Source organism: Camelus ferus, chromosome 10 (genome assembly GCF_009834535.1).
Source record: "Camelus ferus isolate YT-003-E chromosome 10, BCGSAC_Cfer_1.0, whole genome shotgun sequence".
Taxonomy (NCBI): domain Eukaryota; kingdom Metazoa; phylum Chordata; class Mammalia; order Artiodactyla; family Camelidae; genus Camelus; species Camelus ferus.
The window spans coordinates 10,531,989-10,550,297 of NC_045705.1; the positions used below are offsets into that span (position 1 = coordinate 10,531,989).

The window sequence follows — 18,309 nt, forward strand, 5'->3', positions numbered from 1 at the left end:
ATTCCCACAGTGACTGGTTGAGAGGTTAAAAACAAAAAGCAGAAAAATGATGGCAAGTGCAGGCATGCTATGTAAAAGCACAGACAATAACAAACTAACCACTAGACTTTCCTGTGACTCATGGAAAAATATGTGAAATCAGGTTATCCAAGCTTAAAAATAATGAATCATACAACTTAGAATACAGATGTCAGGAAAGTAGATGTGAGTTTCTGAGTAAAAATAATAATGGAAGGATATAGAGACATTTATGTAAATGTCAATCAACTGCTACCATAAAAAAGCAGATTCTGCATTATTTCTTTAAGAATCCATGAAAAATATTAATAAACATAACCAATGTCTTCCTCAGTTAAATACTAAGAGACGTTACATTCTGTAGTCAGCAGGTTTCATGCTTTCTTATGTTTGAGCTTTTTAAAAAAAAATCATCTCTGATTTATATCTCTAAATTAGATGAGAACATATCTTAATAGGCTTGTTTTGGTAGAAAATCCAAACTTTGGTAATTACACAGCACAGCTAGAAAACACTTTGAGAGATCAGTTACATAGCTGGAAGACAAAATGAAAAATCTACTGAAGTTTTAAGCCAATAAAGGTCCAAAGAAGGAGAAGAATAAACAAAACTTGAATTTTGGTTCCCAAGTTGTCATCAATTGTGTTACTTGGGTTTCTTTGATCCTTTAAACAATTTATGCTTTAGATACTTCCTTCCCCCAACAACAGCCAAAAAAACAAATAAATCTGGTGTTTGGACTACAAATTTTTAAAGTTTAATGAATTTAGATAAACTAGAATTTATATGTCTCAAAGTTAAGATTAAGCTTTAAAAATAGAATTATCTCACAAAAGGTAAATTTTCATACACCTTTTATATATTTATAGATATATAAATGTATATAAACCTATAAATTTAAATACATATATTTAACTGTTATTTGCAGTGGAAACTCGTGTTCAGGTCTTCTTCCCTCCCACCTCTCTTGCCAACTTTCAAGATCAAAACACTTATTTCTCCAATCTCCCAGCTGCTGAAAGTGTTTCCTGCTGAGAACTTATTACCAAGACCCTCCCCAGGAATTGCCATCCACAGAAGAAGGCTTCCCTGCCCATATCTAAGTGTTAAGTTCAATGACAGTAATTGGGGAGAATAAAGATTTGGTCTCCTAACTCCAAGACAGGGCAACTCTGAACTATCATTTCACCTGTAAGCGCCTGTCCGACCTGCTGAGACCTCTGTTGGAATATATCTCAGTTCATCATCTGCCTTGCCTTCTTCGTCCCTCACCCCTCGCCAGCAAACCTCTGACATGCAAATCTCTACCCCTCGACTGTTTCCCAGGAAACCCAACCTGAAACATCGTTCATCCTAAAGGCTAGTAAACCACAAGAGGCAAGGTATCAGTCCCCCAAGGGACAGTTTCTAACCCAGTCTGTGACCCGAGCTTAGTCAGTCATTGCATGCTGGAGAATGAAGCAAAGAAATTCAGTTTATTCCTGTTTTGATTGTCCAGTCATTACTGGAAATAAAAACCATAACACGGTTTCTTACTGACTGAGAACTTACTATATGCCAAGCACTCTGCTTAGCATTTGATTATATCTTTTTAATTCATATTCACAATAACTCGAGATAAAAGTTACTATTATTATCCATATTTTATAAAGAAGGAAATCAAAGGTTAAGTGTGTTAATTATCTTGTCCAAGGTCATAGTACTAATGAGTGGAGGATCCAAGTCTCCAAACCCAGCTGTCTGGGGTTCCAAAATCTAGTGTCTAATACTACACTGTGCCCTCTGATCTCCATCAACTTCTGTCAGCAAACATGTGCCTGCTAGTTCCACCCTGAGACAATGCAAGTGCCAGAGCAGAAAATAATTGCAACTTCCTGGGAAAACCCACCAAATTAGCAGGTCTTCTTGGGCAGCAAAGTCAATATCAAGTATAAGAAATGCTGAAGCATTTTAAGTAATTAAAACTCTAACCTGTGGGTTTCTAACTAAATCAGTACTTAAAACTTACCATTACTTTGAAATAATGAAAAATACTATGTTGCTTCTGTGCTTTATCTTTGTACTAATTTTTTGGGGTATTTTCAGTTGTAAAAGCTTCACCTCCACTTAAAAATGAGATGAAATTCAAGCTACTGAATCTGTGATCAATGTATACGTTATAGATTTGATTTTTCCTTATTCTGGCACAGTATATTAAAATAAGTATTAGACTTTTCTAGCAGGGGAATTTATTTGACTTTTCAACTCTCTCCACAATATTAGAAGATCTTAGCAGTGTGGACAATCTAAAACTCTCGACTGCATATTTGTCTTGAAAATTGATTCGTATAGTTCAGTAAATTTCTTTTTTTAAATGGTAATTCTTTTTGTTGACTCCACTAAGTACGTCCAAAAGCAATAGGAATTTTAGAAATATGGATGCCCTGAACATGGATGGGTGGTGAGACAGAAGAGAGACAGTGCAGAGGAGCTAACGACACTTCAGCCAGGCAGGGGTCTGTGTTTACACCTCACCTATGCCACTAACTAGCTGTGTGTTATTTAATATCTCTGAGTCACTTTATTTTCTGCATCATATAAAATTAACAATACATGTCTCATAGGAATATAGTTGAACTAAATACTGTAACATTTTCAGGAACCTCTTAGGCATTTAATTAGTAGGGACTATTATCCTTGACAAAGATGGATATGTACACACTTTTCAGTGGGAATCGGCATACGGGAAATTATTTTGTTTTGCTTTGTTTTATTTCAAAGGAACCCTTAAGGGAACCATCCAGTGAAAATGTTTGAAAAGCATGCATTTTACATGTAAGTGTCAAATAGAAGTAATTGGACAAAAAAGGAGGAAATGGCAGGAAAAGACAGTACATTCACATAACAGCGTAATGTAAAATTTAGCTTAGAAATGTTTTTGCCTTACTTAAATTCATTTCCAGGCAGCAGTAAGATTCTCCTCTTTTCCTATGAAAACAGAAACTCCCTTGGGGGATGGTATGCGTAAGCCAGCTAGCATTCCCCCCAAATCTGGGAGGGCTACAATCCATTTGCTAAGCCTACAGAGTACATGGTACATGGATGGCCTGATAAAAAGAATTTCCTTTGCCTTAGAATTTCTTTTGGATGCCAACTATTGTTATAATTAAAATATCTGTGAGATAGAATTCTTCTTAAAACAATTAAACCTTAAGTTGAGCGTTCATAGCGCATAATCAAAACATACAACAAATGATGTTTAAAATAAGGTAAATGTGAATACAAAACCTAAACTTGCAAAGTCAAGATCCGTTTCCACCTACAGGTTGCTGGCAAACCTAAGAAATATTGATAACATTTGTCAAATGAGCACAAAATTTAGGAACAAGTAATTTCCCATCGTTAGTCCCGAGAATGGGGCAGTGGAGGTGAAAAATGGCCTGCTGGCTCTGACCAGCTGTTCTCCATCAATTGTTTCCCTTCTGTTTGGTGGTTCTTCCTCAAACACCTTTGCCATTAGCTCATTTCCCTTCTTCTTAGCTAAAGAGAAAGCCACCACAACCTTAAAGATTAGACTCAAAACCCGACTGGAAGGCTACTATTTGACTAAGAGCCACTTCAACCACAGCATTTCCTCTTTCTTCTTAATTCCTCCAGCTTTTTTTTTTCCCTCTGGCTTCACCTTCCAGGTAACAGAAGGGAGGAAAAGACAATCTATGAAGTATGTGTCAAGGTAGGTCCCAAACACTAATTATATATTACCTTTATATTTATAAATATATTTATCTGTTTACTCTGTGTACCAGAAATTGTGCTATAAATGTATCTTTGCAAGGGCTCTCGGAGCCTATGGTCTAGGAGAAGACAGGCATTAAGCACATCATTTCATGACACTAACTGTTGAAGAGAGTAGACGGGGTCTTATAAGAGGAAAAGGTCAAGAGATTGTGTGGTGTTTAGAGTGTGAGTTAAGTGGAAAAGCAGTGGTTGGTTCCCAGGGCAAAGAGACTAGTTTAGACAAAGACCCAAAACTGGGAAAGTAGAAAAGGTTTAAATAAAGGGTGAAGAAAATTTAACAGGATTATTTATGAAAGAACATCTCAAAACCATTCGTATGGTAAGAGGCACTATAAATTTTCAGAAGTGATATATACTAAGCACTATTTTCCAAACTCTTTTAGGTCTTTTCTTTCTTGTTCTTCTTAGAGAACTTTCACGTTCTTTGAAGAGAACGGAAGGAGTGGCTTAGAAGAAGCAGAAGGAACAAGGAAAAATCCTTTCTTAATTGAAGAAAGTAAGAGAGAAGAGAAGCTGTGATGGACATCGGGTCCCAGGCAGCCAACCTCTTTGCCTCCATGCAGCGCGCTCCTGAACTTGAATCTTCTGAAACAAGCCTGCACCGACCATGTGACAAAGGTTTTACACACATTATTTCATCAAACTTATATTGACAATACGCCTTCCAGATAAGTATCATTAGCACTATTTTGCAGACGATGGAACTGAGGCTTAGCGGGGTCCAGAGATCCACTCACAGACAGAACTAGTAAGTGACAGAGTTGTGACTGAGTTGCAAAGTTCATGCCCTTTGTGTGAATATTTACCCCTCTTTTACTGCACATATAATTTGGTCTCCTTTCTCAATTCTCTCTCCTACTTCTGATCCTTGCTCTTCCGTCTGTGCCCTGCATTCCCTTCTTTCCTTTTCTTTTCCTTCCAGCTGTGCCTCAAGCCAGCTACAGGGATATCAGAGCTCTCACCCAATCGGCTTTCGGGAGGCAGGTCAGGCCACATAAAGCATCTGCTTAAAGCCCTTTCATGTTCTACACAATACTTTATTTCTCCTTTGCCCTGTGCAAGGGTCCTAGGCCAACTGAAAGAGATTAGAGCTAGAAGCCTCTGCTCATTGGGTACCATAGGTGAAAAGTTCCTGGATTTTCTATTTTGAGAGAGAGTAAAAGTTTTCAGTGATAGAGTTCATTACACTATTCTCAGTTATTTTTCTGCCCCTCCCAGTAACTTGTTCAACTTTATTTGCATATCATAAGCATATATTTAAACATTTGGTCCCCATCTCAGTTACCCTTGTTAGAAATTGAATAAAATCTTAACCCCCATCATCCGTGGGGACTATTAAATAAATTACAGTTTTTTCCTACTGTGACATATTATGGAGTCATTAGAAAGAATGAGGCTGTACAAACACAGTAACATGGAAAGTTGGCTATGGCGTATTGTTCAGAGTGAAAAGAGAAAATTATAAAATAAATGATCCAGCAAACAAAGGCCAAATGCCTATATATGCCAAAATACATAGGAAAATGTTTAGAATATATGTCAAACTTGAGAAAAGGACTGGGGAGTGGGGAAAATGAGGGAAACTTCCAATGTGATCTTACATACTTTTGAGTTGCTTACTTCCTTATAATGCACTCATACCGTTTGTATAAGGCAAAAAATAATGTGAATCAATGAGCCGAAATATTTGATGATGCCATTACTTAGCTGGATTTTTCCCCCATTATTTGTTTCATTTTATTTTTCTGACTTTAGTTTTCTTTTCCTTCTTCCTACACAGCCTGGGTGCCAATTACACTGGGCTTTTTCTTTTCTAAACATGTTCTTAGGTTTCACCTCAACTCAGAGTACTCTCTTTTTCCTGAAATGTAATCTCTTTAAAGAAATCAAGCACATATTATATTTTGGTACATACTTCATAAAAGGAAGAGTGCAAATATCCAGTAAATTTTCTGCATTTTGAATCAACAAGGTTTAATAAATTAAATATACTAAAACCTGAAGTTTAAAGTTGTAGAAAAACAATAAATAGTTACAAAGTTTCTGCAAAGATCATTATTTCTTTGTAAAAAGATGGCTCACTTAAACATTAAGTGTATTGCAACAGCCTTGAATAATTACTAGAATGAGGTGGAGTACACAGACACTAAGAGAAAAAAACACATTTCATTCTAAAAATTAAAAAAAATCAAGAAACAAGTTTCTTACCATTGTGAGGGTAAACGGATGGTTCTCTAATGCAGACACGCTGGGACAATGTAGAATAATATACTAAAAAGCAACAAAAAAATTTTAAATGACCCAAAATAAAGTTCAAATATTTCAATGATGCTAATTTTCAAAAAATATATATAAAGATAAAGGATATTTTAAAAGTTGCTGGACACTGACTCACCTGGCCAGGTCTTGCTTTAAAATTTTCCTTGACCATTCGAATCTCCATGACATCTGAGGGATGACTTATGACCGAGATGATGGTGACTGGTTTATTGCTCCGGATACACCTATAAAGTCTTTCAGCACAATACAGGCACAAAGGTCCAGAAATCCAAAGCCAAGTCTAATGGAGAATTTTTGAAATACACTTTAGGAAATACTTATAGAAAGCTTTTTGTCCTGGCCAATTGCTTATTTGATGCATTCCAGTAATAATAGAATAATAATATTTTAATCTGTATTTTGAATAATAAAGTGTAAAGAAAAGTGAGTGAAAAACAACAGATGCTCACTGCAACTTATTCAAAGAGTAAAGAATAAAATAAAAGGGAAAGTAATGTCAAGATCCTACCCTCAAGCCATTGCCCAGGGTATAACTACCATTGACAGGTGAGCATGCATTGTTCCATACATCCTCCTTGCACACAACAAATATATAATGTATATATGCAATATCTTTCTCTAGAGAGAAGAAAGGGAAGTTAAAAGCTCAAATAAATCTGAAGATGATTTTAGAAAAAAATATGCCAGTCCAATGTTTGTTAAAAAAGAAAACTCTAGATATTTTTAATATGCATAATTTATATGCATAATGTCCATGTATAAAACATATACCCAATGCAGGATATGTCTCTGCACATATTTTAAACATAGGTATACTAAGTGTGTTGTTCACAGTTTATTTTTACATACTATAATACAAACAGAAGGTAATTAGATAGAATTTGGAAACTGTGACGATTTCACATGTGTGCTGGAGGGACAGCCCCGATCCCAGGATAACAGCAGAGCCTGGGTGGCCAGCATTCCTCCTGCAATGGCACACTTTCTCTCCCTCAACAGTTGAGACCTCCAACCCAAACTTACTTATTTCTAACGGAGGTCCTGAGGAATTAAACCCAGGACCTTGTGCACGCTAAACATGCTCTCTACCACTGAGCTATTTCCCTCCCCGCTGCCAACTTATCTTCATGGTCACTTTTTTAAACCTTAGATACATTGTTATTCCAGATCTTCCCCCTTCCATGCAGACAGATCATACCTCTTCCTCACATTTAGTTAGAAACTGTGTGAAGAGTAAGTAACACAGGTCAAACTCTGCAACTGTGGGACAGTCACGTACCCTCTGAGCGTCAGGTAGCCCACGAGCAAAACGGGAGTCAGGATACCTGCCCCTCCCCTAACGTATAGCGTTGTGTGACGCCCAGAAAAGTTCTGAAATTTGTAACGTTTCATAGCAACCTAAAGGATTATTATTAATCAGAAACACAAGACTAACACACTCATTCCAAAGTCATCTACAAATCACTCTGCCTTTTGACTCCTCTTTCTTCTTAAAACAGACACTCAGCATCACTATTTCCTGACTTCCACTTGGTACCGACCAGGAGTACAGAGTGCAGTCTCCTTGTGGGCAGCTCGTAGCCATAAGGCAAGATTAAGATGCTATCAAACTACTAGCTGGGGATTTGGGGAAGAAGTTTTGTAAAACCAAGTGTTTGAGTCAAAGACCTGGTTTTGCACTCTATTGCTGCCACGTGTTTGTAAAGTTTGGTCAAGGTATTTTGAGTATTTAGGCCACAAATTCCTCTTCAGAAAATTGAGGATGATAGTAATTACTTCAAGGAGTTACTGTGAGTATTAAAAGAAATTATGCATACAGTAAGCAGTCAATAAATTGGTTTTAAAACTTGGTATTTACAATAATATAATGTTGTACAATAATTTTTAGTACTAGTACTAATTCTTTCGCTATTGTTTTTACTATTCAGCCTATTTTTCTCAATGCGTGGAGAAAATATCTTTGTCACATTTCTTGTGGCAAATGCCAGTGCCACAGTGTGCAAAGATCAAATGGTCAGTTAAGCAGGAACTTTCTATATTCTATAATAGCATAGGTCTTTCTTCTTGAACTGTTAGCTGCTTACAATGGAACAATAGGTATTAACTTGCTATTGAAACATCCTAAAATGTTCTCTTCTGCAAGAATAACTGCTTTATATACCTTCAAAAGCATGTTTACATGCAATTATTATGGGAACACGGACTTTGCAGAGACCATCAAAGACTCAGAATTAATCTGACCTGTGGAAAATTAGCTTGGAACCTGGGCTCTTCCATACAAATCTTCACAAATGTGTTCTGGGTAAGCTCATCTGGTTTTGAAATTCCTTCGGGGAAAGTTTCACGAAAACGTTCTGCGCGATCCTCTGGTAAGTGAATATCCTGGTAGTGGGTTCCATTCCGATTGATGCAGCCAGGAGGGTGGGTATCTAAATTAGTTTGATACTTCAGCAGCCCTCTAAAATTAAATGAGGGAAATAAATAAAAATAAAGAAGCAAAAAGGAGATTGAAATCAGGCAGAAACAGTATGAGAAAGTAACCTTTTTTTCTTGTTAACTTTACATAGCCTTCATCCAAAAGGTACTTCTCATATACCTTACTTACGAACAACTGAGAATCTTAACATTTTAAATAAATTCTTTACTATGAGACTAACACACATTTAGTGCCCCTCCCTTAAAATGCCACAAATACAGGGTAGGAAGATACGTGCCATCTTTCCAAGTATTCTTGAATTTGACAGCCTTTACTTCAAGTCTATTAGGCATTCAATCACACACAAGTTTTCACTTCAATAAACCCTATAATGATGAGTACTTTCGATACATCTTCAAACACAAATGAGAAAGTACACGGGTCATATCTGATTTGGCTAAGACTGGATACAACAGGCCTTGCAGATGTACAGAGAAGCGTTAGACAAACATAACAGCAGCAACTGGAAGCCTGCGTCTCCTCTGCTCTGAAAACAACACACAGCAATCAGACCCTAACCCTGTGTACTCTTCCATTTCGCCATTAACAGGACCACATAAAAGGCTCAAAGTAATGAATCAGGAAGGAGCTCTTAAAACTCTAAAAATCCCATTCTGATTGTTTCATATTTTGTGAGATTTAAGACAAGCCATCCAACTTTCTGTGTTCTGTATTTCTTATCATGAGGACTTAAGATCTACCTCACAGGGACAGTGCAATCAATGACAGATTATACAGAACCTTTTTTTTTTTCTTTTTGCATAAGCAAATCTTGAAGAAAAGAGCAAGATTTTGAAATGCACTGAAAATGTCTTAGTGTGTTTTATTTCAATTTTGAAGATAGTAAAATTTTGGTTTCCAAAATTAGTTTTCCTGATTGGCTAAGAGTGTGTTAGTGTGTTTTTAAGTTGCCCTTCACACTCCCAAATAATTAATTTTAGTGCATTATAAAAGCGTATCTAAGTACATCACAGCTATAATGATTTTACCAATGATTTGACAAAGAATACTTTAAAACAACAAAAACCATAATAAGAATAATGATACTAAATAGTCCCAATATACGAAAGTTAGGAGACCGATGATCAAGGCAGTCTTTGGTACACAGCCATGGGCCACGTGTGGCTACTGAGCAACTGAAATGGAGTACAGGCAAAACCCGGAACTTTTCATGTTATTTAATTTCAATCAGTCTAAATTGCACAGCCATAGCACAGCTCCAATGGGCATAATTAGACATGAAAGCAACAAGAACAACAAAAAAAAGCAAAATGGGCAATGCTACATAGACATACAGTGAGAGAGTATACAGCAATGATAAACTCTGATTATGACATTCCGGAAAGGGCTTCCTGGGGGAAGCAACTGAAGGATGTGGAGACCCCAATGGTTAGAGAAGAGGAGAATGCCATCCCGACACGAGGGAGCAGGATGAACAAAGGCACGCCCTTTATTCCCCAATTAGTAGAAGGGATAGTATCTTCTGCATTCATATATCCCCCTTATGACCACACTCCCTGCCAAGTCTCACCAGCTCCCCCAGCAGGTTTCTTGCACGTAGTAAATCATCAATGCATTTCTAGTGAACTGATTTTAAAAGCAAATAATAACTACAATATTGGTTTGAATATAGCAAGTGCATCCTAAAGTTAAAACAAAGGGAATATTCTTGTATTTATTGTTGTATCTTTTACAATTAAATGAAAAGTAATTTGAAAGCAGGGAAAAAAAGGGAAAAAGATGTTAGTGAGTGGAAAGCAGAGAGTCTTGCCAAGTTAAGACAGTGATGGTGTCAGGGGTGGGGGAAGGAGGCATACAGACTGTGTGGGATAGGAACACTTACTACTAATTTTTTTTTTTTAGTTATGTTGTATTATATTCCAAAAGAGAGATTTTGAAGTATCTCTGGAATGTCTAGTGTTCCTCAATCATGAGAAGTCAAGCATTTTATGGTGTATCACAATGCATGGTTGGGATTTTAATGCAATGCACAATGCACTCAGCAGGATTTTAAGATGTGCTCTCACACTCAACAGTATTTCAAAAAATAGATTTCTTTCTTTTTTTCTTTTTTTTCTCAAGAGGCATGATATTTATACTATTATTTTTTGAATGCCTGGCTATGACAAAGTCATAGAAAACAATACAGTACACAGAATAAACCATATCAGGTTAAGACATAGAAATTAAAAAAACATTTTACGGCAAAAGTTAACCATCACAAAAACACCAGGCCTGCCATAAGGAGAATCACAGAATCATCTCTACTTTAATTGCATGTTACATATTTCTAACAAATTCAGTGTCACTTATGAGATCTTTATGTTTGTGACTTTAATCCATTCTTAAAGTGGAAAAAAATAATCCTTGTCCCACGAGGAACCTACTTTTTACCTAATAGTCTATAACATACAAAAAGTTTCTTTTCTTTGCAGAAAAAATATAACAACTTGTTTCTGACAGCCCTTTTTACTTTGCTTCAAGTATGAAACAAGAGCTTAAGAAAATTCATTCAAATTCAATATTGCAAAACCCATTGGAATTCACTGGATTCTGTGGCATCCTCTAGAATGTACACTAGTTAAGGTCAAGGATTTGTCTTGTGCCTCTACTGTTTTTCTGGTGTCTAGAACAGGGCCTGTAATCTGTAGCAAATTTTCAATATTCATCGAATGGATTTGTGAATGCCTGGAAGTATGCAAACAATGTTTTCTTGTGATTGTTGCTGAAACACATGATTGAGTTAGTTGGTTTTAACAAACACAGTAGCTTGAATTCATTCTAACTTCAATAAAGATGTCTAGGCTTTAGCAAATGACATTTAGCAAAATTAACCATGCGTGTACATTCACCTTTGCAGGGAATAGCATTAAATCAGTCTGCAACTTACAGCCTCTCTCTTCACCCTTAAGTATGGCTAAGTCCAACCTGAGATCTCAGCTCTGCGCTGACCCTGAGCCAGTTCTAATCTAAGTAGTTACGTATCAAGAGAGTCAAGCCTACATGCTAGCAGCATCTAGAGACAGAGAGCTTTCCTAAGCTAAGGATCTGGCGCACCTCAGGAAACCCGCAGCATCTGGATGCTCAACCAAAGTTTTAGTCTCACCCTCACTTTGGACTAGGCAGATTCTTGCCTGATTCTTTCCTGGGCTCTTGCTATTGATAACCTGAGTGTACTTGCATCCTGCAGCTTGACCAGGGCACTACTGTGTCTAGCTCTTGCCGGTGGTGTTGCCCAAGAAGACTGGGCAACACAGATAGAGCCAACATCATCAATGCATGGTCTGTGCAGTCTCACGGAACCCCGCTCTTAGAATGGCCTTGTAATTGGTTCAACGCTCTGTCATCACCATCTTGAAATGCTTAATAATTTTTCATCAAGGGGCCCCACATTTTCATCTTGCAGTGAGCCCTGCAATTATGTAGCCAGCCACAGACACAGCGCAGATGGCAAAACTAAACCTTGGAGTCTAGGGACATAGGATCAAGAGCTGAACCTTCCCTAAGTGTGTGAGTAAAACAGACCATTTAAAGAAGTTTCCTCAACTGAAAGAGAGTGATAATGTCCATTACTCTCTACTGCACAGGTATATAGAGGACAGGGCTTTGATCTCTGGGAAAGGAAAAAATATCCTTTCCAGTATTTGTTACTATCGCCTCTGCAATTAGGCTTTACTAAAAGGGCAGTGGGGGATAAAAGATGATTTCATATTTCAGAAAAACACTGATGTACTGAAAATATTTCTTAAAGTAAACGTCGCCCTTGTTCCTTCTCCTTCGTCTCCAACTCTCTCACCCTGTACCTCTAGCCAGAACCACTTGTTATGGTAAATAAGGTCCCAGGAGAAAAGTTGAGGTTAAAATTATGTGAACAAGTATTTGGTCTGAAGCCCACTATTTCTATCCTCAAGGTGGGAGAAAAAGTAAACTCACAGTTTAAAAGATGAAAAATTCACTAGTAGCTTATAGCATAGATTACCTCATGTACATGAAAATGTGCTGTATACCCCATACCTCTCTGTACATACGACATCCTTATGGGAAAAAACACCACATGATCTCAATTTCCACCCTCACACCTGGACTTTAGCATGAAACGTTAGCAAAAGTAAACAAATCATAAGACTTTAGTCCATAATTGTTACACAGAAATCACTTTTTACATAAAAATGAAAATTAATCCTATGAGTGGGAAATTAGAAACGGGAAAAAAACACATACTTGCCTTAAAAGATCATCATTGTAGACAACATTATATTTATTAACACATGGAAAATAATGTAAATATTACGTGAGGGAATTTTGGATTCCACATAACAAAGGCTTAATTTCACAGGAATTTTATTCACCCTATCTATTTTAGGTGAAAAATTCAAGAATCAGTAAGTGAAAGAAAGCAAGTGAAAAGAGATGAAAATTTTCCTTCCATGATCCAAAGAAATTTTAGCCAAAGAAGTACACAAAAATCTCCAACAAAAACATGCCAGTCTACAATATAACCAAACTAGTCAAGACTTACAAGCTAATTCCTCTGGCACAGGAATGGATGTACCAGTTGCCATAATAACTTATTATCTAGACAACACTAAATATACGTGACAGGCCCAAAATGGGAATCCAAGTTACACTGAAACAAACACACAGATTATCTTTTTATTGCTGTCTGCAATACTTTGATAACTGAGGGAAATTGGAAGGGCCTAGAAGGACAACACATTCCTAGCTAAAAGCCAATTAATGTAATTCCAGTTAATCCAGCAAAGAGTGAGTGATGACTTCCGAAAGGGATTCCGCTGGCAAAGATGAGTAAGAAACATTCCTAACCTCGAAAACACTAACGTTTACCTAAGATACATCGCCCTGCTATATTTTCTTTTCTCTTTCATATTGGAACAAGGCCGCAGAGAACACTGGAATTTTTTATTAGTCCAACTACAACCTTCAGCTATAACCTGACTTTCTCCCTTTTACCTAAGGTTTTATATAGTGTATAATTTTCTGTACTTTTGGATATACGGTGTTCATGTGAATTTCTCTCCCCCCGAACATTTGTAGGTTGTTTTTTTCTCCCCCTATGCAATTCCCATTCTTCTGTTTAATTTGTGTTGTTAGCAGTGGTAGGAACCACTCCGAGCTTGGTAACTGACTAAAAGACGTGCGCAACCCATTCACTGAATGAGCAGCTACAAAGACGTACTGCGGCAATAAGAATGCTGATTAAAGAATCTCTTCCACTGTATTTTTATTGGCTCTAGTCTAGAACCTAGATTTTTCATTGTTGTTTTCAACTTATGTGGAAGAATTTTGGAGACTAAAGTACCACATAAATACAACTGTATTATTGTTATTCTACTTATGTTCTATAACAATGTTGTACATTTTAAGAAACATGTATAAAGTAGCACAAAAAAAGAAAGTATTTTCATCCTGCTCTGTCTTCTGAGAAGACTAAATTTCACCTTCAGAACCTTGGAATCTACGTAATTTGTAACAAAACTGAATTTCTTACTCAAAACATGCAAGCATATCCACACACACACACACACAAACTTATATGGGTAAATTGGGAAGATAGCCTAGATCTTCATATCACCTGAATGTATTTTATTCACAAGCCTGAGTATCCTCCAAACCATGAATAAACAATTCGATAATTTAAGTAAAGGTTTGGAATAAAATGCATAGATTCTGGGGTCGGACTACGGGTCCAGCCCCCAGCCCTATCAGGTACTCGCTGGGTGGCTTTGAACAGTCATTTAATTCAACCTTCTGTGCCTTATTTTCTGATCTGTAAAATGAGGATAATAACAGTAGTTACGTCACAGTCTGGTATTCTCTTAAAAAAAACTCAGAATCTAGCATAAATAAATAAATAAATAAATAAATAAATAAATAAATAAATAAATAAATAAATACAGACACAAGTGAACTTACTTACAAAACAGAAACAGACTCACAGACATAGAAAACAAACATGGTTACTGGGCTGGGTGGGGAAGCGGATGGGTAGGGATAAACTGGGAGTTCGAGATTTGCAGATACCACCTACTATATACATAATAGATAAATAACAAGTTTCTTCTGTAGAGCACAGGGAACTATATTCAATATCTTGTAGTAACCTATAATGAAAAAGAATATGAACATGAATATATGTATGTATATGTATGACTGAAATATTATGCTGTACACCAGAAATTGACACAGAATTGTAAACTGACTAGACTTCAAACAAACAAACAAACAAACAAATAAATAAATAAATAGACTTGGAAAGAAAAAGAGACAAGGAAAGGGAACTAAAGGAAGTGTAGGGAAATGAATCTGTCCTCCTCAGTGCTAGAATAGCTTTGGCTCAACATAGAGCTTCCAGGACCTCCTTTCCCTTGGCTTCACCAAGTTCCCATTTGACATGCTAGTAAGAGCAGATGCCTCTCCCCAGAAGGAAAATCCCACACGCTCTCCTCCTTCCACATCAGGCAAAAGGAGCCCTTGGGGTAAGAGGCTTCTAGAAGAGAAGATTCTTGGGGATCAGCAACCCTAACACTTAACTGTACTGCATAAATACCTCCACCCACCAATAGCACATTCTTCATTTCCTCCTCCTAAGGTCATAGTAGGAGGAAGATAAACCAGGACAACAAGCCTAAGCTCATAAGTATTTGTCTAACCAGGGTTAACTTCTTGAGTTTCAAATCCTATGAAGCCGACAATGCCTTTGGTTCTTTGTCATTGTTGACAAAGGCTGTCCACTGTGTTCCCCGGGGTTTAATGAACAAATGTTTTTAGAAACATGCAATAGGAAATCATTCCTTTTAAATTCTCTTAAAAAAAAATAATTCAAGCAGAAAACAAATCATGCTCTACAACGAACTCTTGCCAGCAAGCAGGCCCTAAAGGCAGAGAGCTCTGTTTAAAAGAGAAATCCAGGGATCACTGTAATAAAATAGTCTGAGAAGTTCAGCAGAGCTGGCTCAGTCATTTACTATTACTTGGCTGTCACTGTCGTCCACACATTTGAGGAGGACCTTCCCTCTCCCTTTTCCAGAATTCTCACGTTATATTTCCTCTCTTACATAAATAAAACACAAAATACAATTACTAACCATGCAACACTCCGAGCTAGAGCCAGTGGGAGTGTTGACTATCTTCAGATTGAGAGGCTAGGTGCCAAATCTCATTTAAAACGCATTCCCTCCACATGCTTTTCAAAGCAGTAGGGTTAGGCTCTTGGCGGAGGTTCTGTGACGTTCATAATTGCTTTTCCCTCCAATATCCCTTTTATCAGTAAGTGAAAATGGTGGTATATATCTCCTCCTGATGAGTTTTTCAAATGAAAATGAGGAAAGAAATGTCCAGTTACATTCATGTCTGGGAAAAGGAAACAGTTTCGGCTTTAAAAAATTTTTTCTGAATGTCTTCTGAATTGAAATATCTTTAATACAGCATACAAATAGCAACCTCCTAGAAAGGTATATTAAAAATCAGAAAAAAAAATATCCTCAGGAGAAGACTTGTCTTGCAAGTCCCAAGATAAACCTTTATTGTTAAAATCAATCGAATTTTAGAGACCTAACATAAAAATTGTTGACCTGATAAGCAGTTTTCATTGTAAGTTCATCAAATTACGTTGCTGATAGAAAAATCTGGGCTCTTCAAAAATGCTGTCTTCATCAAAAAAAAAAAAAAAAGGATTCTTCAAGAACAATTAAATGTGGAGTTTCTTTCTTACATGGCTATTAGTATTAGTATAAGCACAATTTTTTCTTGCTAACATTTATTAAGTATATCTATATTCTGACTACATTGGTGCATGCAAATATTTAAATCTGACAATCCTATAATACATGCATTTTATTATTAATCCCATATAATAGACAAACAAAAAGACAAATTATTTGTCAAGGTCACACAGCTATTAAGTGATGTAGCTCTTAACTGCCATGCTATGTTGACCTCCTAGGAAGGAAAGTTAATGTATTTTAAAGATCCAAATGAACACCAAAAAAAAAATCTGACTTTAGTGTATATGAAATGTGATTTCTTTAAGGTGTTATGCAATAGAATTGTTTATAAATACTAATGAAAAAAATCTAAAACATAGGTAATAGGAATGAAAACTAGGTTAAGCTAAAGGCGTGCATAATCACGGAACAAGACAGCTGGATCCTAAATAGTATTAAATGTAATATTTTGAGCAAAGAAAGTAAGACTTCTGCTTTGCCAATAAAGCTCACATACCCCAAGAGAATTGCATTTGTTTTGGTTTCTGGCTTTAAAAGGGATACAGGGAAGCCACTCCAAACAGCAGCCAGCTTCATTCAGTGGTTAGGAATGTGGGCTCTGGAACCTGACACCTGGGCTCGAACTTAAGCTCTTCTATTTACTAGCCATGACTTTCAGCAAGTTATTTACTTCACCTCTCACTGCCCCATCCTCTATCCTGGACAATGGGAATAATAAAATAATATTAAACCGCATATTTTACCAGAGTTGTTGGGAGGATTTAGTGAGATTAACCATTAGTACGATAAAAACTCAATGAATATGAACTATTAATTTATTCAAGGGAGAAAATTCAGAGTCATGATGAGACTTGAAATATCATCGTGCAGGGATTTTTCGAGAAGAAGAGGAACTCAATATCCATGGCCTCCAGAGTCACAGACTTTTAAATCACTGGATAGAAATGAAAGTAAAACAGATTCTGTTTGAAAAGAGAAATAACTTCATGAAAACCAGAGCTTCCTGAGGACAGAATGTGCTTTTCAGAATTAGTTCTTTACTTAGACATATTGTAGGGAGACTCAAGGAGTTTTGGTCAAGATTATCAGTTAAGCTTCTTTCAAAATTAGATATTCTATGAAAATAAAATTGACCTTAGAAAATCATACAAAGCAATTGCTCCTTCTTACTACAAAAGTCTGCTTACCTAAGGAAACCAGTCTAATTTCTAATTGATTCATCACTGAAGTCAAAAATTATCTAAAATTTCTAGTCCACATTGATTCTTCAATTCTCTAAACTACTAGAATTCTTGAAAATCAAATACATCTATTTTATTGGAAACACTTGGAAAATAGGCACTATAAAATTGCCTCTGGCTCCTTTAACTGATGTTTTAAGTTACAAACTAATTACCAACGCTGGAACACTAAAGATCATACATTACCTTGTCTTTCTGTACCTTAGTAAAGTACTTAGCACATTGATGGAGAAAGGAGCAAATGCCCAGCAAATAGTGATTTTCTGTTCAAACCCAAAGCGTACAGTTGAACAAAATCTCAATGTAAATTCAAGAAACTTGTTTGAATAGTTGCACTTTACTCACATAACCAAAAGCTAGAGAAAGAAATTATCAAGGTGTTTCATAAGTAAAGATATGGCTTAAGCCCTCAACATTGGCACAAGTGATAACTCCAATACATTTACTTACGGATAGATCCTTCAGCAATAAAAAGAACATTGTGAGAAATGATCTATTCTGAGAAAGCTGTAAGATTTGTCAGTCGTATTTTTTTCCACACCAGAAGCATAATCTATGTAGCTTTCCTCAAAATTAAACTTCTTAGGGTTACAAACTTGTAGTTATAAGATGAATAAGGTCTGAGAATCTAATACACAGCCTGGTGACTACAGTTAATAATCCTCGTGTACTGTTTATTTGTACTGTATTGTACATTTGAAATTTGCTGGGAGAGTAGATTTTAAACGCTCACACCGGAAAACAAAAGATAGCTATGTGAAGAAATGGATTT

The 18,309-nt window shown here is 36.5% G+C and overlaps 1 protein-coding gene across 2 annotated transcripts in view; it reads right to left on the reverse strand.

The window, feature by feature from the left end:
• NOX4 (NADPH oxidase 4) overlaps window positions 1-18,309 on the reverse strand; it is a 90,041-nt gene that overhangs the window by 64,247 nt on the left and 7,485 nt on the right. For both annotated transcript variants that reach the window (XM_032488362.1, XM_032488361.1), the window contains 3 exons: window positions 8,317-8,533; window positions 6,191-6,355; window positions 6,004-6,066 (listed from right to left, as the gene is read on the reverse strand). In XM_032488362.1, coding sequence (XP_032344253.1) covers window positions 6,004-6,066; window positions 6,191-6,355; window positions 8,317-8,533 — 445 coding nt within the window. The remainder of the gene's footprint in view (window positions 1-6,003; window positions 6,067-6,190; window positions 6,356-8,316; window positions 8,534-18,309) is intronic.